General features: G+C 44.0%; 1 protein-coding gene across 1 annotated transcript in view; it reads left to right on the forward strand.

The window, feature by feature from the left end:
* LOC138451173 (uncharacterized) overlaps positions 1–27782 on the forward strand; it is a 190044-nt gene that overhangs the window by 22139 nt on the left and 140123 nt on the right. The window contains exons 2-7 of the mRNA XM_069604890.1: positions 914–952; positions 5487–6710; positions 7613–7648; positions 20719–21945; positions 25305–25343; positions 26495–27718. Of these exons, the coding sequence (XP_069460991.1) occupies positions 914–952; positions 5487–6710; positions 7613–7648; positions 20719–21945; positions 25305–25343; positions 26495–27718 (3789 nt within the window). The remainder of the gene's footprint in view (positions 1–913; positions 953–5486; positions 6711–7612; positions 7649–20718; positions 21946–25304; positions 25344–26494; positions 27719–27782) is intronic.

Raw genomic sequence — 27782 nt, forward strand, 5'->3', positions numbered from 1 at the left:
ACTGCATTTAGCATATACTGGTGTGTTGGTTTCCTTTGTCCCAATATTCAGCAAACTGCTCTTGAGCTCTCCTAAGGACTAGGATGAGGAAGAGGGACTAAGAGGTACCACACCACTGATTCCTTCTCTTCCTCATCACAGCCCTACAACTCACCTGCCCTACCCGGGGTGGATATTGGGAGGTTTATGCATCGAATAACATGGTGTGCTGGGGGTCGGCCAGCAATATATCTCTCCCTGGAATATAAAGGTCTAGTTGGCCACCAGAGGATTTGTATTTTACCAATTATATGGGGTTTTTGCTGCCCCTGAGGCCGGACGGAGGCCACAAAAGGTAAGAGATGGACTCGGTGTAATGTGATTACTAGTAAGTAATCAGGATGTTTTTGTTTATATTTAACAAAACAATTCTCAAGAGTCAATATTGCCAGAATATGTGTTAATTAGATAAATGAAAAAGAAAGCAAAGGTGTATAACTGGTATCATAATGCAGAATTCTTTGGAGGGAAGAATTGTCTAAGGAATATATAATTACAATTCCCTTGCCAAATGTAGGTTCAAAATCATGTTACCTACCTTTGGAGAACGAAAGGTTGCAGACCCCTGAGGAACAGTCTAGCTCTTTTCCTTTTTAGGAGAGGGTCTAACCATTAGCATTTCAGTTATATATGTCGAGTAGTTTTTCCCTAATGAGACACCATGCCGTTATTAGAAGGCCTCGCCACTAGATGGCTGACATCAAACCGTCCAACAGCATTGTGTGTGCTCTAGGAATGAGGATAAGACAGACCACCACGATGCGATGCACTTAAAGAGACGCATTGACGGGACACGCATCTTTGTTAGCACTCACTGTATATCAGGTCTTGGAACAGGAGTTTATTCTAAACATTATTCCTTGTTTTCCACCAGCACTGGGAACTCTTGAGACTACGAAAGCAGGACTAGTTGGTAAGTGCCTTTTTCATGTTAGTGGCTATGTATGTGCATTTATCATGTGGGAGAATAAGTTGGGACCCCCCACCTGTGCTGAAAACATCTTAGTCATGCTTTGGGATAAAAAAGGGAACACACATACTTCTAAGAAGAACATGTAAATGCGTTGTACTCTTGTTGGCTGTCCTTAAGAATGTCATAAAGGTCCTATCACTTTGTGCAGTGAGTGGGATTTGCTGTGTGAGTGTGGTTTTGGCTTCTGGTTTCATCAAGGAAACACTGCAGCGAAGACTAATGGACGGGTGGTTTTAAACCAATCATAACCATTAGAAATGCTCCAAGGAGCCTTTCAAACAACTGTATTCCAGCCCCCGTGCCATTACAGTAGAAGAAAAAGCATGTGCAAATCAGACTTGTTTCTACCCAAAAAGAAGTAGTAGGACAGAGCTTCTTAGTCACAGTCCTTCTGTATAAGATCATAAGCTACCATGGACATGTTTCGGCCTCAATGAGCACCATAAGTGACGTGTAACATGTGACTGTAGGTACAGCGAGCTCAGGACCCACTTTTGGGCATTTACAGGTCCCACATAAAGTGACATTTGTAACATAGTTTAGTTTTGACAAGAACATACAAATATATCACATTCTGAAAACATTGTTATTTGAAGAATAATTTACACATAGTTTACATTGGTCACTGTAATATGACTCACCAAGACAGCTGGGCGCAGGGCTCAAGTTGAGGATACACGTGGGTGGACGGCGTCCGCAAACTTTTTTAGAGGGCAGACGCCGTCCCCCATTTCTTTTAGAGGCTATGTGTAAATAGAAAAACATTGGGTATCTTTTTGGAATTAATGCCGACATCGGTACTCGAACTGTGGTCCCTGCATGTTCCAGGGAAAACATTGGCATTGATTCTTGGAGTATAAAACATGCATATCTTGCATTGTTTTCAAAACAGTATTGGAAAAAAATATCCTCTCTTAGTTTTTTGTGTGTCCTATTCCATGAAATGTGCATATTGTACCTTGATATGCTAATTTCTGGTGACATTGCATCCCATTTTGTATGTTAATGATCCCCCCAAAGCCCCATTTTATTGATTAGGACTTCATCCCTGGTTGGGAGGATATCAATTGATGTGTACAGTGGGTGTTGCACTTGCCCCCCAAATAAACAATGGAAAAACAGTCAACACGATTTAATGTGACTTCTCAAGTATCATATTTTTTAACTGCTACATATCATCTTTCATTTTCGTTTCATTTTTGTTTTGAATTTTAGGCCAGTGCACATTATCTACCAACCCTACAAGCCCTACTGTGCAGAGGTAGATTGGCTGAAAAGATGTTCTTGTAGGTTTTTGCTAATGGATGGCACTATAGCATCATCAATTTGGCAAAACTATTGGCCTGCGAGTTCTAGAGGGTAGAAACTGGCAGACAAAACAGGGATGCAGACTGAAGGTGTCCTTGTGATCAGAAAAAGTGGGGTTGTTGGGTTCACTTTGAGAGGGATCAAGTCACAGCTGTGTGTCAAGCAAGCCACTACCATCTCAGGGTTCTGAAGAAGGTTTTACCAATGATACCCGAACCGCTGCGCCCTCCGGTAGTCGCAGCACTAGTTCTCTCCCGCTTGGATTACTGCAACTCGCTGTATCTGTCGCAGCCTATTAGTCTGATTCAACGGCTACAGCGTATACAGAATCTGGCGGCTAAGCTGGCTACCCCGTATGGAGCTCACATCACTCCGGTGCTGCGCTCACTCCACTGGCTGCTGGTTAGCCAGTGCGTCTGTTTCAAGGCCTTATGCATAGTTCATCGGGCTATCCACGGTCATGGGGCTGAGTTTATGCAGGCCAAATTCGTTATCTTCCAGAGCGGGACCTATGTTCCTCCACTGCAGATCTTCTTGTTGTTCCAAGATATCACTGTACTGGTAGGGCATTTTCCATAGCCGCGGCCAAACTGTGGAATGGTCTCCCTCCTGTCATGAGGAAAATTCCCAACCACCTTGCTTTTAGAAGAGCGCTTAAGACCACCCTGTTCTAGCTCTTTACTCTGTGGCCTCTCCTGGCTGATCAGTTCTCCATCTCCAGCGCCATGAGGCCTTCGGGCGACAGTGCGCTATAAAAATGATGGTAACATAACATAAGAGGGATGCGCAACCTCCACCAAAATGAAGCCTTGGCATCCCTGCAGACGAGCTGCAGAGTAGCGTGCCATGTTTTACACGCTGCAGAACATGGTGCCATGTTTTGTATGCTGCAGAGTATTGTGCCATGTTTTGCACGCTGCAGAATACTGTGCCATGTTTTGTACGCTGCAGAGTACCGTGCCATGTTTTGCATGCTGCAGAGTTGTGTGCCATTTTCAAATGAAGGGCACTTGGAAACAAAAAAACATTTCTGAGTAGTGCATCATTCTAACCTTTTTTTGTCTGATGACTGGGATACGTCATCGAACTCTGTGGTTGTCTCATGCCAAGAGCAAGAAATTAAACTATTCCCATGTTTATTTTTAAATAGCTTTTCCTTCTGCTACTTTTAGTCGTTCATTTACGCAGCTCCTCCGTAAGCCATACATTATCCAAGAGGGGACTGTAAACAACCATAGGTTTCCCCACTCTAAACAATGCATATTCCTCTCTCGCGCCATTTCAGTAAGTGCAGAGAAATCCGGCATTGAAGGAAAGATGGCATAGGTTTTGCAATGAGTGCTTCATCCCGGCACCTTCCGTGTCGTGCACTCTGTAATGCACCCAGTGTATTTCAGAAGAGATATCCGATAGAACTGCCCTAAAGCGTTAAGGATGATGTGGGCGTCACTCCCATAATTCCCGTGGTGTCAATGGTTGCACCTTTCTTGCAAAAGGAAGAGGGTGATATGTGGCGATACGTTCTGGAACTGGAGGGTTATTTTTCATTGATGCACTGTTGCTTGTGAGCTACATTGTTGTTAAAAAAAAAGAGTGAATTAATCTTTTTTTTTCACTTATTCTACCTAGCATTGAAAGGGTTAAAATGAGTAGGCAAAAATACTGGTAATGCACGTTATTAACATATGCCAATCACACTGACGGGTTCCAAACGAAGAGAAACGCGTCTGTGATTGTTAGATGGCTTTGGGACAGATCTCTCTTTGGATCGGAAGGGCCACCACCTTTATATTGTGAAATTATTCTGAGACGGGCTTCTGCCCATCAGGCCTAAACATGATTGCCCCTCATAAGATAGTAGGGGGGCCTTCAGCTCCTGTTTATGCTTCGATCTGGTGTTAAACTACTTGTCTATGGCCTTGGGTGTTGGTGTCATGGGTTGGTGGCAAGTGAACATGTTTTTTTATATGACATAATACCATCGATTTGTCGCACTATTTAGCTTTTGACTCAAAGGTGTTTCATAAGCAAAACTTAGTGTAGGAAAAAAAGATTGGTACAGTTAGTGGTACATGGCAAATGGATATGATGACAAATGGGGATAAGTACACGTCCACATTCGTGATGTTATTATCACAAACATTTGTATGTTTGTGGCATTATGGTTTGATAGAAGGAGACCAGTATCTATATGTGTTAGTTGTAATTAGTTGACTTGGCTATATGGAAAGAGCCCCAGACGCCAGAGGCTTGACAAAACAGTATTTGTTTTGTTCTATTATTCTTGTTTGATGTGTGTGCCTGTCTTGTCTGAAGAAGATCAATTATTGTGTTATCACTTTGCAATACTTTGAACTTTTGGGCTATTTTATAGTGTTGGCATGAAGTATATTGTGGGGCCTCAGAGGCAAGTGTGCCGTAAAACAGCGAAAACATCTTGGCTATTCCAATGCTTGTTCTCAACGGTTGTACTGCTGAACATTAAAAAAAATAAAACGTATATATAAATAATTATTTTTTTAATGAATCTGTGCTGGTGAGCAGTGCGCTTAATTGAGTGGCATCGCTTTTGCACTAGTCAGTGGCACTGCCCACATAAGGCTTTCCCAGTCTGCAGCTTGTGTAAGCACTCAGCTAAACTACACAATCCCAGCTGACACATTCGACACTTTGAACAGTAAACAGTACATGGATCTCCAGGCACGGCATACATGCACATGGGCGGCACACCAGCGTTGAACAGGGACAGCAAAGTAACATTCCATGAATGGTCATTGAAGGCTGTAGGTCAGAAACAAGAAAGGTGGGGAGGAAAGGCTTATAGTGGTGGAAGGCCACTGGCAGTGTAATACCCAATCCCTCATTAGGAGTGTTTTAGCAATTGCTGCTCTTTAATACCTGTGTGTATCAAACAGGGGCCACGTTGGGTCCGTTTGATCCCAGTCTTCTGTTCTGTCTGTGATTGCACACCGCACACGCACATGTGCACCTGAGTACAGCGTCACCCATGCTTAATACAATATTTCAGTATAACTCAGTCAATCAAGCAATGTTTGTTGGTATTTAAAGTATCTTGGGACATGCAAACAGATACATATTTAAAATAAGAATAATGAACAGTCGTTGGCTACCTGGTAACTTCTGTTTTGTTTTTTCATTATATTAGGTACCCAACCCTCCGGCCCCCTGGGCAAAGAATTCATCACAGCCTGTCTCAAAAATCAGAACAAAGGTAGCACCGCAAGGTTTAACCTCTTCGTAACAGCCTACCATGACTCCACCTCAGTGTCCATCAGCGTCAGCAAGTCCAACTTCCGGAAAGAATTCCAGGTGAAGAAGGGACAGACGCTCGACATTCCAATCTCTAAGCACTTGGAGATGACAAACGCCGACGTCTTTGATTCCACTGTCCTCATTCAAGCAGACAAAGTCATATCGGTGCTGGCGCTCAACTCTGAAGAAGACAGCTCGGATACAATGGTGGTACTTCCTATGAATCAGCTGGGGAGAGAGTATTATGCTGTTATCCCATCCATTGGGCCGGAGGAAGAATGGAACGAATTGTTTGTTGCATCCAAGTATGCCTGCACAGTTGACGTTGACCTCAAAGGAGATGTGACCTTCAAAGGACAGGAATACAAGGCAGGAAGCAAACTCACAGTCAAACTTGGTCCCAACCAAGTCATTCAGATCCTAAGCCACAAAGACTTCTCTGGTTCAAGAATAATGTCCACTGCGCTCATTGCTGTAGCCAGCGGCCGCTCCTGTGCTGGAAAAGGAAAGCTATGCAACCACGTATCTGAACAACTTAATCCGGTCTCTCACTGGGGGACCAACTTCATTATCCCAGCCTTAAACGCACAAGGCCAAACTGGCATTGTATATGTGGGTGCATCTCAAAATACTAATGTGGACTATCAGCTGGGATCAGACAAAAAAAGCCTGAATTTGGTTGCTGGGCAGGTAGCCCAGATTGAGGTGTCGGGTGAAAGCGCAATGTACTTGATAAGCAGTGCTCCGATCGAAGTCTTCTACTTCAGCGCAGGGGGCCAAGCAGGTGACACACCCTTCGCAGCCTACCTACTTGGCATCACTGATGTTGACAATTATGGCACATCTTACAAAATGCTTGGACTGCCCAAATTCGAGAGTAACAACGCGTTTCTCATAGCCAAAACTTTGTCTGCCTCCCAAATCACTGTTGATGACAAAGCGCTGACTAATGTTCAGTGGAAACCTATTCCAGGATGCGAGTACTCTTGGGCAAGATTGGACTTTGGCAATGGTTTCAGTTGCCACACTTTGGACCTTCCCCAGTTTCCATTTGGTGTCCTGAGCCTGGGTAGTAGTCCGGGCAAAGCCTACGCATCTCCTGGAATTCGCATTAGTGGTGAGTGTCATTTTAGAAATGTGGTTGTGCCTACTAGGATTGGGGTGGGAAACAGTGTGCATGGTGTCCTAAGGGGCAGTAGTTGAGGTTGGCTAGCACTCAGTAAAACAGCTGTATCTATTTTATGGCCTCAAGTGGCTTTACTAGTGTGTTTGCAAAACCTTACTGGTCTGGTGGCGTGCTGGAAGCACTCACACGTCAGAGACTTCAGATTAGGGGGCCGAATGCATATATGTCCATGGGATTCATGTATTTTGGTGGTTTCCCAGGGTTCCATAGGACTGGCAAGAAAATTGCCAAAACCAGCTGGTATGCAGCAATCCGTTGGAATTGCTTAGGCCCAAAGACTTTTAAAATGCCCAAATTCTCCTTTTTCTGTACCGTTCTCCACGTGGAAACAATATTCCTCTGGGGCCATCACAGCGCTGTAGCCATGCTACACGGCACTCATTCCTGTTGACGAAAAGGCACGTGTCCAAGCGGGACTGGCAATATTGCCAGTCACCGAGCATAGTCATGCCGCCTTTCTAACTGTTACAGTGCTTTATCCACTGATAACGTGTAACCAGGAAGCTGTGTTTCGGGAGACTAGACATGTTACTTACTTGACACGATCCATAGCACTTGATCATACTGTCCAGTGCCAATGCATCTAATGATTAATCCCATCATGCGAGTCCAAGCCCAATCCTTCAATGCTTTAGGCCCTATGTTGATGACTAAAATTCACTTTTAAAAGTGATCAGGCCAGATAGATGACAAGGTCAGCATCTCTCTTTAGGCACCCATAACTTTGCTTATCAATATTTGACAACACATCGACTTGAGGAGGAGGGGTGGCAGGAAGCCCTTGCGCTGCTGCATTTGTCTAATCACTCGTGTTTTCCTTCTTTTTTCCCTAGCTCCCCGAGTGGAACCAGAGCTTCCCCTCTCAAAAAGTAAGTGCTTGGTTGTGTCGCTGTGATCTTTGTATGAAGAGGATTACCACGGACCCGAACTGCTAAATTGAATGCAAATGAGCTCACCAGCAATGCTCACTTTGTTTCTAGAGAGCAAGGGGAGTAGGATTGCCCTGTCTGCATGCGTTGGTTGGAGCACCTAGGCTCGAGGGAAGAGTCAGCCTTCAGCGCCACAACGTAGAATGGGGTGGAGGTCAAACCTAGGGACAGGCAGAGTCTGAAAATAAGGCCCCCTTCATGATTTTGAAATCTTTTGCAATTTGATTTCTTCACTTGGAAATTACTGTGACGTATGCAGAAACCCTAAGATCCCTGAACTGGTAGTGGTTAACTTATGGGAAACTTGCACATCGTTTGTGTTCCAAATGAACTCTGTGGGCCTCATTACAACCCCGGCGTTAAGGGCTTTACGGCGCCGTAAACGGCGCCGACCCTTAACGCCGGATTCCGAGGTCCCTTAGCGCCATGGAGATCTTAACAGCTGCTTTTTGCAGCCATTAAGATCCATGGCGCTAAGGGACCTTGTCGTTAATTACGCCACCGTAATTTACGGTGGCGTAATTAACGCCTTCCCCACTCCCATTATGCCCTATGGGGCAAAAATGGGAATGGGGAAGGGTAAATGGGGATTGGGGACTTACCGCCCCGCCAAACTCGGAATGGGGCGGTAAGTCCGCCAACCACCATGGCGTAAACGTAGTTTACGCCATGGTGGTAAAGGTACGACCCAGGCGGTAACTTACCGCCTGGGTCGTAATGAGGCCCTGTATCTTTTTCAAGCAACAAAAACCGCAGGGATCGTTTACCACAACCAGACCTTCACTTCTCTGTACACCCCCTGACTTATGAACACCGCCATACATAAAGTTTCCCACAATCGGCCCTTCCGATCACCTCCTCTCACCCCCTCCCGAGCAAACATATTGCGCAATCTACACCCCTCATCATCGTCCTCATGGAGCAAGAGCCAAGAAAAACAACATATCTCTGGGATGAGGTGTTCTCATTGTGTGTTCTCTTTGGGGTTCAATTAACCTTTTTAGCACATCCTTCATTGCCATCTCCATATTTGGTGCAAAATGGTAACCATTTAGCCCTCACACGCTCATTCACCTAATTCAGCCAGGCAGTCAACCTCTCCATCTGGTAAAGTTCTTTATCTTTTCGCACTCACTCCATTTCACCTAGCTACATAGGCCTTTTCCATCCTTGAGTCAAATAGGCGCTAGCTGCCCGGAGAAAATCATTATCCTGTGAGGTCTCCCTCCCCAGAGGGGATTCCGAACAAGACCAATAAAGTGCTCAGTACCCTCAACCATCCCTCCAGCTCCTTGATCCATCAGGGGACTTCGGCCCAGTATCCCTGAATGACTTTACATGTCCACGCAGCATGAAAGAAGTTCCTCTCTCATCACAGCCACTCCAACACTTGTACTATGAACCATGATACACCCTAGATAGTTTCACTGGAGGAATTTTCCATCTATAGAGCAGTTTTATTCCATGAATTTTAAATTGAATGAAATTCAACACCTTATTTGATTTCTAACATGTATGGGGCCACAGATCCTCTGTTATTGGAACCCTTAGGTTTGCCTCCTACCTCCCTCTCAGATCAGTCAGAGCGTGATTCGATACTTCCCCTTTGCACCTATAAATGGACGAAACCAAACCCTTGTAGCTTGGGAACACTTCCTGAATCTTCTCAAACTGTGTCAGGGGTCTAGAGACACTCTGTTTCAAACCTCACCTGTGAAAGGACTCCCTTCAATTGCAGGTATGAGAAGACCTAAAGCCTCCCTATACCAAGCTCTCTTTCCTAAGTCATTATCTCCAGGAACATACCATCCCCCAAATCTGACCCACCCGCTTGTATCCTCAATAAAGCCCTGAAACTTCCCTGGTTTTGAAATGTCCCTCAAGAATGGCAGATCCCACAATGATCTCTACAAGTTTGGCCATGATGAGAGCTTACAGCTGGTTCTACCCCTCTTCCATATTTCCCAAAGCAGCTTTAATGTTGGATGTTTTCTCACTCACTTTGGAAGGCATGCCTTCCATATCCAGATCCACTCCCCAACCGTGACTGGATGCATCTGTGTATTTTACAACTTGACGACTTGCTTGTCTTCTGCTGGTCTGAGGTGATGATATGGTATTCTCAAGTCGGATGCAAAACAATAGGCTTAAAAAGGAGGACAATCCACTCTCCTTTGTTCCGCTGGTAGAAAGAGAACAGTGAAGGGGATTCTGTCTCTCTTCCAACAGGAATCTGAGTAACATGGTCTTAATGTCCCCCCAAAATTGTGCTAGTACCAATATTCGTAGTACAGGGAAGAGGAAGTGCAATATGATTAACACGTTCATCTTGACAGTATACTCTCTACCCATATGCCCCAATCCCAAAGTGCTCCTCCTCTGCAGGTCTTACTTCAGTCCACTTGAACAGTCTGCTTAAATTGTTTTCCAAATAGAGAGCCATATATTTAATGTTGTCCATTCATATCTTGACGGGGAAGCCTTTCACGTCATCCACCATACTCAGTTTGTTCAGACACTATGGGAGGAGCCATAACTTTTTGACATTTATTTTGCAAACTGTCGGACCCCGTTCATGTCAATCACCCTTAATAACTCCTTCAAAGAGAATGCTGTTCTGTAGATGAATAGCAGCACATCACCTGCAAACAAACCAGCATTGTACTCCTATCCTTTAAGTGGTATACTGTCATTCCTTCAGCCCTACAAATTGCTTCACCTAACAGCTCAATCACTAAGACAAACAGTAGTGGGAAGAGAGATTGCCCCTGCCTCGTCCCCCGCCATAATCTGTTTTACTGGGAGGAGACCCCATTGCCCCTAACCACAGCTCTCAGATCAGAATGTCCTCTTTCCATCTTTTATCCAAATCTGCCCAAAATCATATGCTTCTATGATCACCTACAAGAATTGCAATTCTACAACACCAAAAGCCTTTTTGCATCAATGGAAAGGGCCACCACATTGTTTTTAGCTCTTTGGCATGGTCCATTAAATTCACTAGGCCTCATTACATGGTAGGCGGAGAACCATGGCGCTATTAGCGCCATGGTTCATGCCGGTAAAATACTGGCACCGCCTTGGTGGAAAGGGGAATTACCGCCCCATTCCAAGGTTGGCGGGGCGGTAATTCCCCCTTCCACCATTGCCCTTCCCGATTCCCATTTTTGCACCTTAGAGCATAATGGGAATGGGGAAGGCGATAATTACAGCACCACAAATTGCTGTACCGTAATTAGCTCCCTGGGTCCCTTTGCGGGTTGGTTTTTAACGCCTGCAAAAAGCAGGCGTTAAATTCCCCAACCCGCAAAGGGACCTCGTGGTAAGGCGGTAAGGATTTACCGGTACCGGTAAAATACCAGTACCGGTAAACCCTTACCGCCTACCATGTAATGAGGCCCACTGTCTTCCTGTTATCATCGGCCGCCTGCCACCTTGGAACAAAACCAACCTGATCAGAATGTACCAGATTAGAAAGCACCATAATCAATCTCATTGACAACACCTGTGTAAATATTTTCAAATCAACATTTAGGAGCCATAGTGGTCCTTAGAATGGACATCTCTTAGAGCACCAACCTTCTTTGGGATTAACCAAGATAATGGATTCTAGAAATGAAGGTCAACACTTATCACTATCCAGCACCATGTTAAAAACCATCAGCAACATTCAGGGCAAATAATCTTACAAGATATCGTAGAACTGAATTGAATGCCCATCATTACCGGGAGTCTTCCCTGTTTTTATCCCTTTTACCAACATTTTAACTTTGAACTCTGTTATGCAGACTTCCAATCGTTGCAATCTCTCACTTGTGATCTTACAGAGCCTGAGGGGTTTAGGTATTTGCCTGGTTGACCCTTTTGGGATCAGATGTCTGTTGAACATAATTTTTCAGAAACACTAGCAAAATGTTCACCTACCTCTCTGAATCCCTCTTTCCTCACTGCATCTTCATCCCTCAGTTTAGCTACCTTCCATCCCGTTCCCCATTTCGTCAACTTCAGAGCAAGCCGTGTATCCAATTTTTCTCCTTTTTTGTAATATTTCCATTTCAGAAAGGTTAACTTTCAGTATGTTTCTCGACCAATATATCTCCCAATTCCCCCATAGGCCCTTAATCCTTCCCTCTAACATCAGGTCAGGCCTCTTCTGGGATCTTACTTCCGATTTGGCCTCCCAAACCTCTTTCCTCAACTTAATTTCTCCTTTTCTGCCCACCTCCTTTCTCCTTTAGCCCCGTCCTTGATGATAAGCCCTCTAAAATCCAATTTGGCCGCATCTCATACCATCTTCCTTTTGTAGCATTTATTTCAAAATATCCCTCCATTTTCCGCTCAAAAACTGTTTTAAATATTGTGTCTCTTCAATACACTGCCACCTCTTTGCCCTCTTTCTTCCTGGGAATGATTCACCTGCACCTGAACTGTTTCATACACCGACCATGTTATCATCCCAACCTCTATTCAATCCATGTTTCACTCCTGATAATCCTCGACCAGAAAATCATCTACATGGGAGTAGCTCAGATGCACTTGGTAAAATAAGGTATATTTTTTTTTAATTTTTTTTTTTTACCTTAAACCTTTCAGCTTTTTTACTCAAAATGTAAACATTTTGAATAGAGAAAATCAAGGAGGAAAAAAGAGAAGAAAAAAAAAGAAAACACAAACACAATTGAACGAGGCAAAAAAAGAAAAAAAGTACAGCAGCCCTCCCCATGTAGCCACAACAGTTGCTTATTAAGACATTTCAACCAGACCTGACGTTCATTTAGAGGCTACATCGATTTTGTCGATTTTGTCAAAGATGATCGCAACACATTCCAGTAAGGCAAATGTTACTGAGATCCTAGTCCCTAACATCAACTGGGTCCAAATGTTTTTTTTTTGTTAGAGTGTGATAGTCCAAGAAGAATGTTCCCAACAAGTTGGAACTTACGTCCCCAACTCCCCGGCAGTTCATGGTCAGATGGTGCAGGGATTCCAACGAGTGAGTGTAGAGTCTACAATGTTAGTCCCTGTGTGCCTTAGGTTTTCTGGCCTTCAGCACTTCACTTGTTGGTAAAAGATTTAGTCGTAACCTGAGAAATTGAGTGCATGCTTTATCTGATGTGAATTTCAGTATAGAGGGATTATTCCTCGGCTTCTGAATTCCCTGCAGTACTTCCCATACAATTTATAATTGGTAGCTGCCTCCATGATTTCAATCCAATCTTGGTTGTAAAGTATTTTTCTTTACATTTTCAGGGTTGTCTTTTAATGTTTTGTGGCTCCTTCTATATACCTTCTCTGATTGCATGGTAACGCCCCACATGTCAACCCATCATACCTTTGCAACGAGAGGCTGAACCCAGCCATCATCCTATCCAGACTTCCATGTATTACTTCATTGAAATCCCCACCTAGGATCGCAAACCCTTTGACCAAAGTATCACATTTTTCCATTATCCTCTGAACACATTCACTTTGGTACTGCTTGTGAGCAAAACATGTTCCTAGTACATTTAAGCACAACATACCAAACTTAAATAAACAGCCTGTTCTCTCATGCTCTGAGGACCTTAATTCTTTCCAGCTTAATTCCCTTTCCAACATAATCCCAACGCCTGCCTTCTAGTATACTGCAAAGCACAAAAGGATTTGCCTATTGCTTTTATTTTCAATTCTTTCTCCTTGCATCTTTGAAATGCATCTCTTGGATTATAAATATATGCAGCGAGAATTTCTTGAATTTGCTCTTCAAAAAATGACTGCTTTCATGATATGTTCAAACCCTTAACATTTAGAGAGGACACATTGCACCCCTTGAGGATCCTTCCCATTCTGCATGAGTCACCATATCCACAGTTTCTCTGCCCACGTTACCCATCAAACTTTCCTTTTCCCTGCTTCTCAGCCCCAGCCTCACATGCTCTGTCTATATCTACCAATCACTCATTGTTGTATCACAGAGCTGTTTGCTAATCTTTTCATTTCCTCCTCAACAGCCCCTTTCTGTCTGTCCACTTCATCTATTCTCTTTGCACATTTCAGCTCCAATAGATCAGCGGATAACTGGTTATTCTCCAGAGACTCCACCCTGTCATCCACCTTCTCAATTTCCCCCCTTAGTTCCAAAATTGATAATTGGATGTATGCTCTCATCACCCTAATTTCCAACAGTATGTCCATAATGTCCTGTCAACCAATCTTTATCCCCATTTTTCCCTGAGCCTCCTTCTTGGGCTTGCACATTCGACATAACCTTTATTGGACCAAGAGGTAATTTGCACACAAGCTTGGGCAGCTTCCATTTACACTCTGCTATTGCTACTCCAGCAGTCCTACAAGTGAGCCTTTCCCTTACCACTGGTGAACTCAGTAGGCTCACCTTCAAACGTTCTCATCTCCTTTCAAACTCCCTGGCAACAAGCATGTTGTGTATTGTTTCCCACCTGAGTTCGCCAGACACGTTGGGTAGTCAACAGTGAAGATCACCATTCTGTGTACAGTAGAGCCCAAATAAATGATCTCTAATAAGAGTTGTCAGTAATCTGTATAATCTCCCCTATGCCTTTCTCCACCTATCCGAGGGACAGTCATCCTCCACTGGGCCGTTCCAACTCAATTCACTGCCACAGGTACTTAGGACCTCACCAGAACTGACCACACTATTCCAATGGGTTGGCTGCCTCATTCCCAATGCTGCCAAACAGGGCCTGAAATGACACAGTTAATATGTTTGGCTGTTCCTGAGCATCAGACTATTTCCAGTGATCATACTCAATGCTCCACTTTCTGGCTTCAGCACTATCTGGTGGACTTCACCTGGTGCTGACTCCTCAACCGCGCAGTTATGTTGTTGGTGACTGAGTCCCTCTCACTGGCTCTGCCTCATCTTCAAGGCCCTCGAACACCGGCCTCAACCACAATTTCCCCTCTAATGAAGGGAAATAATCTTATAATGAGAAATGTTGGACACAGATGAGCACTCAGGCAGCCATATTACCTGTGCCCCCTGTTGGTCTCCTATGCAATCAAATGTAAAGACTGCATATGGTATTTCATAAAAACTGTTTTTTTTTCAAAATAGGGGGCACAAACAAAATGTAGTATTTCTAGACCAAAGTATGGAAAACACAGCACACTCCATATGGGTATTAAACCCTTCCAAAAATGATCAACATTTATTCATTTATCAAATAATATTTAATCAAACAAATTCCATTACTACATTAACAATGTGTGTCTCAAAAAGTAATGTCCTCACATATAAAAATATAAATATAACCCTCCTTAATTACAATATAAAGTAATTCTTTCAGAATCCAGTAAATACATTAAATGAAAAAACATTGAACACTAATATTTTTATAATCTTCCTCCACTACCTCCTGGCCGTCCATGCAGTACCTGGGTGTGATTCCTTAGTGAAGCCCCTGCCCTCCTTGCACTTATCTCAGGGTCATCCTGCTCTGGGTGCACTTCTTCCCTTCCCCTCCCCTGCACTTCTTGTCTGCGCACTTGCAAGATCTAAATGATACTAGGCCTACTAAGATTGTTTGTCTTGTCTCTCCTTTGTTCCCCTCATTTACCTGATTGTGCCTTGAAACACTTGTGTGTAGGCATTATCAATAGCTTAACAATCAATCAATCAATCAGCACGGATCGATGTGATTACTGCGACCCCCAGAATTCCGATGGGCGAAACTGCAGACTTTTTCTTTCTTTTTTTAACCCCTTTATACCACATATATATGCGAGGGAGACCCCCTGCAATACCCACCATACTACTATTATATCCCATACCCCCTCGAAAAAAGACAAGTCAGAATTTCTCTCAAACATTGCCACCTAAAACAGCACATTTGCACGTTCTTCCCCATATCACACACATTCTCGTTTTTTTCTGCGGAGAACCTATTTAACTTCCTTGGTGTTGACAAAAAAGGGACATAAACCTGGCAGGAAAAGACTTTTTGGTGACTTTAATATTCACTACAATAGTTTTGGGGAGATTATCCCAGCAGAAGAGATGCATTTTAACTTCTGTTACAAAATGTTCACTTTACATAGCATATGCCAATCCTGGCTGATCTGTTCTACTAAATAGGTAGACAGCTTCTTAACACTGCATTGCAGCTTGTGATATTTCATGCCATTTGCTCTGACTTTCCGTCACTAGATTTACACTGACGACTTTATGGTAATCTGGTAAAAGAGAATGAATTAATCCAACCAGCTCATCCCGACAGCTGAATATATCAGGATGTCATCTGCATATAGTCTAATCTTTAAGGATTCCTGTTTAATGTAGAAACCCCATAGTCACTTGATCTATTATCATGAGTTGGTCAAAGGCTTTATTGCCAAGTGAAAAGGGATTGCGGAAAGGAGTAGCGCAGCCGTGCATATTGTGTTATTTGGGAATGGAAGAGTATCCAAGCATTGCAAATCCAGGTGTTGCTGCTTTAGAATTTGGATAGATGTGTCCATTAAGTCGTCTTATATTTCATCCAAACCCAGCACATGACTGTGGGACCCTACAATATTTTATATGTCGTGTATACCATGTCATACTCCTTCTCCACTCCAAAGACTAGAATTGCAAAAAAACAATTTGCGGCTGTGACATGATCAAAAGAGTGTATAAGTGTAGTTACGCCCTGGTTAATTATGAAGCCTTCTTAATCCTCCTGTGTCCTTTTCCCTTTAACTCAATTTGGACTACTGTTTATTTAGTGAAAATGTTAGAATTGCACTTTATAAGTGAGAAAAGGCACAGGCTTGGGACAAATCATGATGTTTCCCAGTTTTCCCAGTTTCGAAACCGTTACAATATGTGTATGTCATATCAGGTAGGTGATTATTCCTGGCATCTGCTTTCACTGATTCCATTCTCCCTGAACCTAGTTCGATATCAGCAACATCCTGTATTTCATCAGCTAAGAGTAAGGTCTTCTGGTGGTCTGATGTCTCAGGGTTTATTTCTGTCCTTATCATATTGGCCCACAACTCCAAATCTATTACGACTGGCAATAGAAGTATGGCTCAACACCGTTTTTGCATCAACAACCAATACCCAAGTGTCTGAGACAAGAATCACGACTTGGTGTATCCTCTTGTTTTACTTGTCCTTTCAGGTTGTCCTCCTAATGGTAAGGATGGGGAGCTGAGTAGCCTGAAAGAGATGTGTTGGTAGAATTTGAGGCTCTACCAGAAACCCCTAAATCTACTCCAGAGTTACCCTTGTGCAAAAAATTGACTTTGCATACATCTCACTCTGGTGTGACCCCAATTCCTACTATCTTGATTCAATTCAGTATGATCCACCCAGTTTAGGGGAGACCTTTGAAAATAGTCGGATTTAGAAGCTGCTTTCCCCTCCACGAGCCCTCTTTGTCCGCAGAGAGCTGTTAAGAAATATTCTGCTCCTTTCGTTCGAAAATCCCAAAGTTATACATTCTAGTTGTAGAAATTCCCACTACCTGGAAACTCTGGTTTGCCTTCAGCTTTCACAGGTTTTCGTTGGTGATGGGTGAGCTTGATCTGTTTTCATTTGTATAAAGTTGTTGACCTTTTGGATTGAGGATTTTCATAGGTAGCCTTGTCTTGTCTTTTCAGCCTCTTGCGCCATGCTTACTTTTACTGAACCCAGTATAGAAGCATTCTCACACTCAGTGTCCACTTGAGTCTTAAACCTTGGCCTGATCAATGGCAGAGACAATTTGTTGTTCTGTTGTTTCCGGCATCATGGTAGAACATCAGTTACAATTGACTGGGCGTGTTCTGACTTCTGCTAGCAACCCTTTAGTACTTATTCTGAGTTTATTCCAACCTCCCTTTCTACTGGAAATTCGTCTTCTTGTTTTCATACCCATTAAAAGTTACTTTTGACAAAGCCTCTATTGTGTTGCTTCATGTTTATTCAATAGATGGCCTCTCATTTTGTGTTCAGGGGATTTGAGAAAATCTGCACGTGGTTCTTACTACAAGCATTGTTTTTCTTCTATTTTTCTATTTGCATTCAGTGGCTAGTGCATATGGGATACAATTTTTTTTCGGATGTTTGGTAAAAACAGACGTCATTTTCAAATATTACCTGCTTTCACCAGTAGTGTCGTAGTACTCATAAAGGTCTTAGTGACAATTACTAAAGGTCCATAAGGTATGAGGTATAGATACCATTAACTCATAACGGGCAAGGTATCCCCTTCTGTAGGATGACTCTTGAGGAGTGCTATCGTCTGTCACTTGTTCCAGCATGGCAGGCAGGCTGGTCAGCGTCTTAATGCCACCACCACCTTTTGATCTGTTGTGTGGTAGAAATCAGAGCCAGCTGCCCCCCGCTTCCCGAAAGTTAAAAACATGCTTATCTTGTTCTAAACTTGGTCTAGCACGCTATCCTCTATTGCAAGCACTATTTTGAGCATGTGGAGACGACTTGAAGAGGATTGCAGACTGCTTCTGCTTTCTCCTTTACATAGGCCGTGTAGGAGAAGACTGATATCACTAGGAGCCAACCGCCCACCGCTCCCCACGGATATGAACGTGGTTACCTTGTTCCAATCTTATTTTTGTCACTGCAATCCTGCAGGGTTTTCTCTGCCTCCGATTTTGGCACAGGGTTGGCCTTGCAGCAGTCCAAAGAACTCTATATTTAACTTTATTTTTCCATAATCTAGTAGCATCTGAGCTGGTCCCAATCATTGCTATTGAATGGGGGTTTCTTAAGTACATCCTTTTATGATCACTAAATTGGTCTCCCGAATATTCTTCATTTAAAGCATGTAACAGTGCAGGAGATGTAGCTGGGGTTCCTTTTCTGTCTCCACCTTGCCCCAGTGTGCCCTCCCCAGCACCCAAAACTGACCCTCCACTGTCAATCCCCAGTGAGCTCACCTGCATCATATTTCTAGTGTGTGTATTGGCACCTGTGCCCTCCACCCTTTACTTCCCCAAACTCCATACTCGCCTTGAATGTCTGGTGCGTGCAGAATAACACCCTGATGCAAGGGATTACAGCCACATTAGTACACTCTTGGTTGGGATTCTCCAGCCAGGTACACAGAGGGCCTCTGCTTCACAGGCTCGACTTGGCTCCAATAAAAAGCACATCCACACTTGGGCACAAACAATAGCCTGTATGCAAGAGTATCGATGATGTACTGAACATGAATCACAGACTACCCCCTCCTCCTGTTCTTTGTGGCTTAAGGGCAAAATTAGCTCATATGTGCTGATGTATACATTCACGCACAATAAAAAATCCCAGACCCTGGTGTCTTTTTTTTTTATACTAAAAATCAACTGATTTATTCACATTGACAACTCCTTTGTGGGGAGAGTTTTATATAAAAAACATATCACATCAACAAACAGTACATAATGAAATGCATACTATTATTTCATCAATCAAGGGTTAGTATAGCAAGGAATCTTAACAAACAAAGAAAGATGTTTCACCGCTGTTCTTATTATTCACGAGCATCTGTAATGAGAGAGGACAGAAAACAAAAAGAGAGGAACTAAGTACTACCTTCCTGTTTCCCTTAGTTTCAAAGAACAGAAGGAGGGGGTAGTCTGTGAGTTATGTTTAATACATCATTGCCCTGTCACATCACAGACCCTCCTATAACAGAAAATGAAGGGTGCGACATTTTGTATACATGCAAGAGTATCGAGACAGCATACGACTAAACAAATATTCCCCAAGCTGTCAAAGCCGGATAAGCTAGGGGAACATATACACGATAAATAAAGGGTATATAAGGTATAGAAAGGATATTTCAATGGTATTCTATAAGGGTATTCTAACAGCTGCAAACATGCCCTCCAAGAATTATTATTATGAGGTGGAGAGGTGCAACCAGATGCGTGGCACTCACTTATGACCACCATTTTACTGCATCTTCTGGGCAGCTATGTACAACACAGATGGATGCTAGTACAGTTTCTCAGATGACTTCCGTAAAACACTTCTATTGCTTTCAAGCTGTATCATCTGCTACTGAAGGTAACATCAGGAGGTAGATCGAGTGTGGCTACTGGTTCACCCACATGGAATGTCCTTCCGACACATTTTAGAATGGTGCTCTCCTCTCCTTCTACTTAATGTATGCCCTAAAATATGCCTCTCTAGTCCAAATGGAAAATATGGTCTGCTCAGTCAAACCTGCCCAGGGAAACCTACAGGTGTTCCTCTTTTCCCCTCATACGCAGTAGCACACCCTTGATGAGTGCATGATTTGCACAGTTGGTCTCTTTACACAGATACAATGGCCAAAATCTTGCTCATGTACCCATATATTTGGTAGATAATATGCATCACTGTGCTCTTGGAGAAGTGAAATGCCAAACGTAGAGGCAGCCAATTAGATCCACGCTTCTAATGCGACACTGCAACCCGAGCTCATGGGACTGTAAATGTTGTGAGCAGCTTGCACCAGAGCCATGAGCCTATAGCAGCGAAGCCGAGAGTGCAAAACAAGGCTAAGAGATGATGGCAGCTCACCACCTTGCGATATAACATCATCTGACTTCACAAACCTGTATTTACCAGGCTTAGGAATATATGTCAAGGAGGTTGTCAAGCATCAGTGGAGGAAAGACTGTTGGATATGTTGCAACTTGTGAGCGAGCATTCTCAAGGTAGAATGGTGAGTAAGGACTGAACTGTCAATTCATGTGGATTATTGGGAGGGGAGTAGCATCATCCTGGTTGCAGTATTTAGGTCCCTCCTTTGACCAATTGTTTCCATTGGGCAACCTACCTTCCATTGTTGTAATGAATGATGAGTTCAGCTGTCTAAATCGCAGGTTCCCATAATACATTTAGGAGCACCACCATCATTAGGAGATGATGATCTCAAGATCAAGATCCCTCCGGTAACTTGTCGAGCAGTGCTCCCACTCCTTATCCTTAGGTTCTTCTCCAAAAGAATGCTTTAGAAAGTGGAAGAGGGGGGGGATCAGACCACACGCCTAGATTTAGAGTTCACTCTCTGTTTCTCTTCTCATTGTTTCAGGTACCCAGCCATCGGGGCCACTGGGCCTGGAATTCATCATTACCTGCCTACAAAACCGTAACCAAAAGGAAGCTCTAAGGTTTGATCTCCTGGTAACTGCTTACTTTCCTGCAACTACTGTTTCCATCACCATAAACAAGTCCAACTTCAAAAAGGAATTTGTTTTGGAACAGGGACAGACACTTTCCATCCCAATCTCGAAACCCGTTGAGTTACTAGGAAGCAGTACTTCTACCTCATCAGTTATCGTAAAAGCGGACAAAGTTATATCAGTTATGTCATTGAACTATAAAGGAGGCAGTGGTGACATCACAATACAGCCGCCTGTCAGTGAGTGTGGAAATGAATATTATGTGGTGACGCCACCCTGGGGGCCAGCATCAGAATGGAAGGAGTTCTCCATCACAAATTACCAAGGCACTACCAAAGTCATAGTCTATGTGACAGGGGATGTACAATATAAACAAAAGAATTACAAAGCAGGCAGCCAACTTAACATCGAACTTGCACCCTTCGAAGCAATTCAGCTACAAAGCAAAAGCGACATGTCGGGTTCTAGAATAATCTCTTCCAACCCTGTCATTGTGGTCAGTGGGCACAGCTGTTCTGGAGAAGATAAAAAATGCAGCCATGTATCGGAGGCGCTCCTGCCCGTTTCTCGCTGGGGGACAACATTCCTTGTCCCATCCATGAACTCATATGGTCTATCAAGCACAGTATTTGTGACGGCTTCCAAAAATACACGTCTGGAATACCAGCTAGATGGAAGCAAGATGAGAGAAAACTTGAAAGCTGGACAGGTAATGCCAATTGAACTCAAAGGGGACGTAAGCCTCTCCATCTCAGCCAGTTCCCCTATCCAGGTTCTCTGCTACGGTGCCGGTGGTACAGCAGAACAAAAGACAATCCATCCCTTCCTAATGAACATCCCTCACACTTCTTACTATGGCACATCCTATAAAATTCTTGGACAGCCCCACTCTGAAGTAAACTATGTTGTCCTCATAGCCAAGACACCATCAGTACCTGCAATCACCTTCGATTCAAGGCCCCTTCCTAAAATCCCATGGAAACCTATACCAGGCACTGAATACTCTTGGGCAAAATTCGATTATGGCGGTGGGTTCAGCTGCCACACCATAAAACTCCCAGATATTCCATTTGGGGTCCTGACCTTTGGATATGGAGACGAGAGAGCCTACGGATCTCCTGCCATCCGAATCGCTGGTGAGTTGTCTTTTGCAAATGCTTTGCTTTGTGTTGCTTGATAGGTGGTCTGAGGCCTACTATTGTGTATGCCAGTAGTGGGTTTACGATTCCACAAACCTTCAAGTGGGCCAAAGCATTAGAGATGAACAGTCACAAACGTTTTTAAAATCAGTTTCTTTCAATTTGATAGCTCATCAAAACCGCAATTTAACATTTAAGTCTGTCGTCCCTTCTTGCACTCATAAGCTAGTATACCCATGCGCAGTTATGTTTCTGATGCAGTGTTCTCTAACATTATTATCAAATTGAGTTTATGTTAGGATTTATTTGATTTTGATAGTCTTAAAAGAAGATCTGTGCAGAGTGTGTGTAACAGAGCTGTGTAGAGAACATGTGGGAGCAATAGAAAGTGGGCTTGGGCAGTGTCAGTGGCTCCATGGTTACTGAACTTGTTTATAGACGAGTTGGAGAGAAAGGAGAGTTTCTTGGCTGGGTAGGGTTTGGCTGGGACTGATCGGATTCATCGTGGCAATTATACAGTATACAACACTCGACATTGAAAAAGATAAGTAAAGCGAATGGCCAAGGTTCTTAAGAGAATCCTATGCAGAGCAGCTAGACTATCCTTATTGAGTAGTACATGATCGCTGAAGGTACAGTACACTGTGCGACTTTGGCGGTTTCCACACACAGAATTCAGACGTGGTCAGAATATCATTTCAAGTCCCTGTGTACATGTGCTGAACTAGAGAGGTTAAAATGTCAACTTGAAGGAGTGAACATTACGTTACTGGCATTGTTGAATGTCCTTTTACTCCACATCTGGGTATGGATTTCACGATACATCATGGCACAGAAGCGTGATACTGCCTTTGGAGTGTTCTGAATTCAGACCCTTCCAGCCTCCCAGCCTGGATTGCTCAGCTATCGCAGGACAATTTTTATGGAGAGCCTATTGGTAATCCCTGCATGTTTAAGATGGCTGCCGCAGTCTTCAGGAGCAAAATGGAGTGTGTGCATCACGGGCGGCATCTGAAATATCATTATGCTTTCAAAGCCCAAATGTAACCCCTTACCTTAGGCAGGTAATTCGCTCTACGATGTTATATGGCCATCAGTACATTCTCATCATAACATAGGAATTTTCATCTCAAAATATCTGAACAACAAGGACCATACTCGTGACTATCTCTGTGCATCTTGGCGGTGCTTGTGTTCCTGTATGTCACCTTCCCAATAATATCTAAATTCTCAGTAACGTGCCTTTTCACTTGTTGTCCTCGGGTACGCTGAGCTAGAACCTGGGTCACTGTTATACTGTTTTCATAAAACCCCCACGTACCTGTAGATGTTGCTTAAGTTGTTTTGACAACGGTGACCCACATATTTTAGCTTTTGAAGCTAATATGTTGTGAAACATCTAGGTCGTTGCAGAAGACTGAACACACACAATGGAAACCTGTTATATTTCCAGTGAGTTGAAGCTGTAGTCAATGGCTGCTTATTGACAACATGTTTTTTCTTGTTTTAACTGCTAAAAAATGATTTCACTCCCAACGTTTCGAAGCATGCAGTAAACTCCTCAGCTCTTAGAGCCCTATTTGGACCGCAGGAACCCTCAACATCAAAGTGCGAGGCTTGTATTCAGAGGCAGTTCCTTGCAAAAAGTTGCCCATTTGATTTTGTTGCAGGCCTTACACAAATCCTTTATGATGGAGATCATAACAAAGGCTCTTTGCACCTTCATTTCAGTCTTGAGATGGGTGAGAGTGTGTTAGGACAACAGACAGGCTTGCTTCCGGTGTTCATTTAGTACTCACATTTGGCACTGCAACTAGCTGTTTGCCTAACCGCAGTCAAATGAAGACTTCAGGAAATGAATCTATGCGGCACCCATATTGGCCTACCCATAGTCATCCCCCACAAACCTGCACACAATGGGCCTCATTACGACCCTGGCGGAAATCGCGGTGCAAAATGCACCATGGAGCACGGCGGAAAGCTGCCGATAGCGCCATGGGGGTTGGCGGATTTTCCGCCCCATTCCGACCTTGGCGGGGCGGTAAATCCCCATTCCCCATTTTACCCTTCCCCATTCCCATTTTTGCCCCATAGGGTATAATGGGAGTGGGGAAGGCGTTAATTACGCCACCGTAAAATACGGTGGCGTAATTAACAACAAGGTCCCGTAGCGCCATGGATTTCTCCGCCCGGAAAAACCAGGCGGAAAACGCTCCATGGCGCTACGGGAACTCGTAGTAGGGCGGACGGGTCCGCCGCGAATAACGCTGGCGTAAACCCACTCCGCCAGGGTCGTAATGAGGCCCAATGCTATTTTGAGAGATACAGGCATCAGTGTGCATACTGCTTTTTAGTGTCCCTTGGTCCCATGGGGTGGCCTGTTTACTCTAGCTTTCCTGGCAAGTCCTTAAAGGGAAGCTCGACCCAATTTGACCCCGTTAGTAGCTAGTAGGCAAACCGTAGGTGATCAAGTATGCCCATCTCCCGCTGACACCAGCAAGTTATAAAGGCGTGCTTTTGGAAATTGGTTTGTTGTGTGGAGAAAAATAAATGTTTAACACCAGAAACCAATAAACGTGGAAAACAACTCAAGGCAGGAATATATGTGACCTAAAAATGAGGGTGAGGAGTCTGCTGCCTTTTAAAACATTGACATGGAAGAGAAAGGAAACATGCTTTGCTAGAAATACCCGGTGATGTCGAAGAATATGTTTGTCTTGCTATCATGATTGCTTAGGTTCTATGCTAAAGTAGAGAGACTGGGGGTCGTAGTTTAGTCTGTGCGCTAGTTGATACCACAGATATAGGAAGGTGATATGGCCTGCTGCAATGATACACTTCCACTGGCGTCCCCTAGTAAACACCAGTACATGTAAGTATGAGAGTAGTGATGGAAGTATAAGTTCAGTGCGCAGATCCTCAAAATTCTTGTTAAAAGTGTGAATTCATTTGCTGCCAAACACTTATGGGGTTTTGACCCCTGAACAAACATCAGCTATTCAGCTACAGACAACCCATCTAATCCTAAATATGTACACCCATTGGAGGGTAACAATCTGATTGCTTCACATATTAATCTGTTCATCACTAATTTGGAATCACGCCTTGAAAACGACCTGAGAGGTCGAAACACGTGTCGGCTGTCTAATGACCAATACATTCGGATTTGAAGCCAAATCCATTTGTCTTATGGACTTTTAACAAGAATTTTGGGGATCTGCACACTGAACTTATACTTCCATCACCACTCTCATAGGTTCTATGCTAGCCAGACAATTTGAGCACAGACACACGCATTTTACCCTCAATTGCCAACTCCTCTTTTTAAAATTCAAATGTGCTTTGTATTCTTTTAGCTCCTGAACCCCCGAAGACAAAGCCACTGGACGTCAGCGGTGAGTAACTGATCACAATTCTGCTTTCTATGGAAAGTGGCAAAATAAAGGAAAGAAATATGACGTCTCCCGACATTTCAGAAATATGGGGGAAATGTTTCGCTATTTCCAAACGGCCTTTCAGAACTTTATTGCGTATGTGTACCTGCGTATATCTGTGCCTCCTACTGCATGTGTAGGCAGGCAAGACATCCACAACCCATGGACAGGCAAGCACTTAGGAAGGGGAGTAGGTGCTCTATTCCCCACAACCCCTCCCGCCCCTGCTCTGATTGCACAGCCCACCTACCACAGAAACCGAGAGCATTCCAGGATTTCCTAGTGAGTAGTGCATCACAAACCAATCCAGAGCGCTGGACAAGAATCCCGCAGACACTCCTCATACGTCACCTACGCAAACCTCAGGTCCACTGGCACATGGAGTGTCCAATAGGCCTCAGAGCCACTTCCAGGACTGTACAGCGCCCCAGAGGCGTAGCCAGGATTTTCTAACTAGTGGAGCCTGAAGCTAATGTAGTTGGTCCTACCTCAGTGACATTAACATCTGTAAATGCCCACACAGAGCTGCTGAGTGGGCATTTACAGATTTTGGTTGGGCCTTGCTCACTCAGGCACTACCCTGTGTACTCCTCTGCAGCGGACCCCACAACCTTACAACATGGCACAGCTTTGTCAGGCCAGCATGGCAGAATTCTCAGCTGAAAGCACCAACCAGAAATCGCACTCATGCTCATGCGCACTTCAAGAACATGGTTGAGACTCTGAGGGGCCGTGGGTTCTGACCGTAATCACACAGATTTTCCTTCATTACTTCACCAAACCTGGACAGGACGGACGTGAGGTGGGGTTAAAGGTGCCCGATACCCTGCCAAAACCCCTTTCCTCACCAACACCCCAGTCTATCACGTTAACCTCCTGACCAAAGTCCAGCACATTAGCTTCATAGGGTAATGTAAATGACAGAGGGAGGTGCTTTATAAAGGTGCATTGTAGATGCCTGATGATGAGGTATAAAGTGACAAGTTATCCCGGAGCACCTGGCAGAGAGCTTTCCATTGCAAGAAAGAATACTGTTTGCACATGCCCTTGTTGGACTAAGAGCTCTGTTTTAATATGTGATGCTCATTCACTCCTCTTCTATCTTGCATTAGGAAGCCGACCTTTACATTGGCTGGGAAAGGAATTCATCATTGCCAGCCCAAAAAATAAGGAAAAGGAAGAAACACGGTTGGTGTTGCTAGTTACTGCTGTCTACAACTTGACGACCTTCTACGTCTACTATGAGAAGGCCTACTTTTACGTGGAGCGCACCCTGTCGAAGGGACAGACAGCCACCATTCCAATTGCCATTCCCAGCGAGTTGCTTGGGTTGAACACATATGGTTCGTCGATCGTCATCAGATCAGAGAACATCATCACTGTCGTATCTGTGACCTACAAAGGTAACAGAGCAGATACTGTGGCTGTTCTCCCGGTGTCGGAGCTCGGCCGTGTTTACTACGTTGTGACGCCCTCCTGGGAAGCAGAGCGGGGTTATAGTGTCTTCTCAATTGCGAACCATGAACACCCTAACAAGTTCGACATCCTCCTGAAGGGAAGTGTAGAGTTCCAAGGAAAGAAATACCCAGCCGGAAGCACACTCACCTGCATACTTGAACCTTACCAGTCCTTAGAGTTACAGAGTAAAGAGAGCCTGTCTGGCACCAAAATCATCGGCAGTCATCCAGCTATTGTGGTCAGTGGGCATGGATGTTCTGGACAAGACCCTGCAAGCAGCCCGGTCTCGACACAGCTCCTTCCTCTTAATCGCTGGGGGCAGACCTTCCTGTTTCCAGGCATTTCAGCAGAGGGCACCTCTGGCATTGTCGTCGTTGTTGCTTCTCAGACCACAAATCTACAGTACACAGTGGGAAGTGACATGAAAAGTCAAACCTTGGAGGAAGGCCAGGTGTTAACATTTGAAGTGGCAAGCTCCAGTTTCTTGAGCATTTTAGCTGATGTCGGAGTCCAGGTTTCGTACTACAGCACAGGGGGTAAAGTAGGAAAAGAGGCATTCAGGCCCTACTTTGTCAACATCCTGGACATCACCACATATGACACATCTTATATGATCGTCAGCAATGCTGGGCTCAGCGTGAACTTTGCATACATAATAGTGAAGACTTCAGAAGTGACTACAGTTACTGTTGATGGAACATTACTGGATAATGTTAAGTGGGTGGCCATGCCAGGAACCGACTACTCTTGGGCAAAGTATGATTTGGGCACCAAGCCTGGCAGCCATGTTGTGAATCTGCCTTATTTTCCATTTGGACTTCTCACTATCGGATACAGCGCAGACAAAGCCTTTGGGGCCCCAGCTATCCCCTCCAGTGGTAAGTTTTCTCTTTGGAATATTGCCTACTTTTAATTATCAGTAACTTGGGTGCCCTGTGTTTC

Source organism: Ambystoma mexicanum, chromosome 1p (genome assembly GCF_040938575.1).
Source record: "Ambystoma mexicanum isolate Mex_15411 chromosome 1p, UKY_AmexF1_1, whole genome shotgun sequence".
NCBI lineage: Eukaryota > Metazoa > Chordata > Amphibia > Caudata > Ambystomatidae > Ambystoma > Ambystoma mexicanum.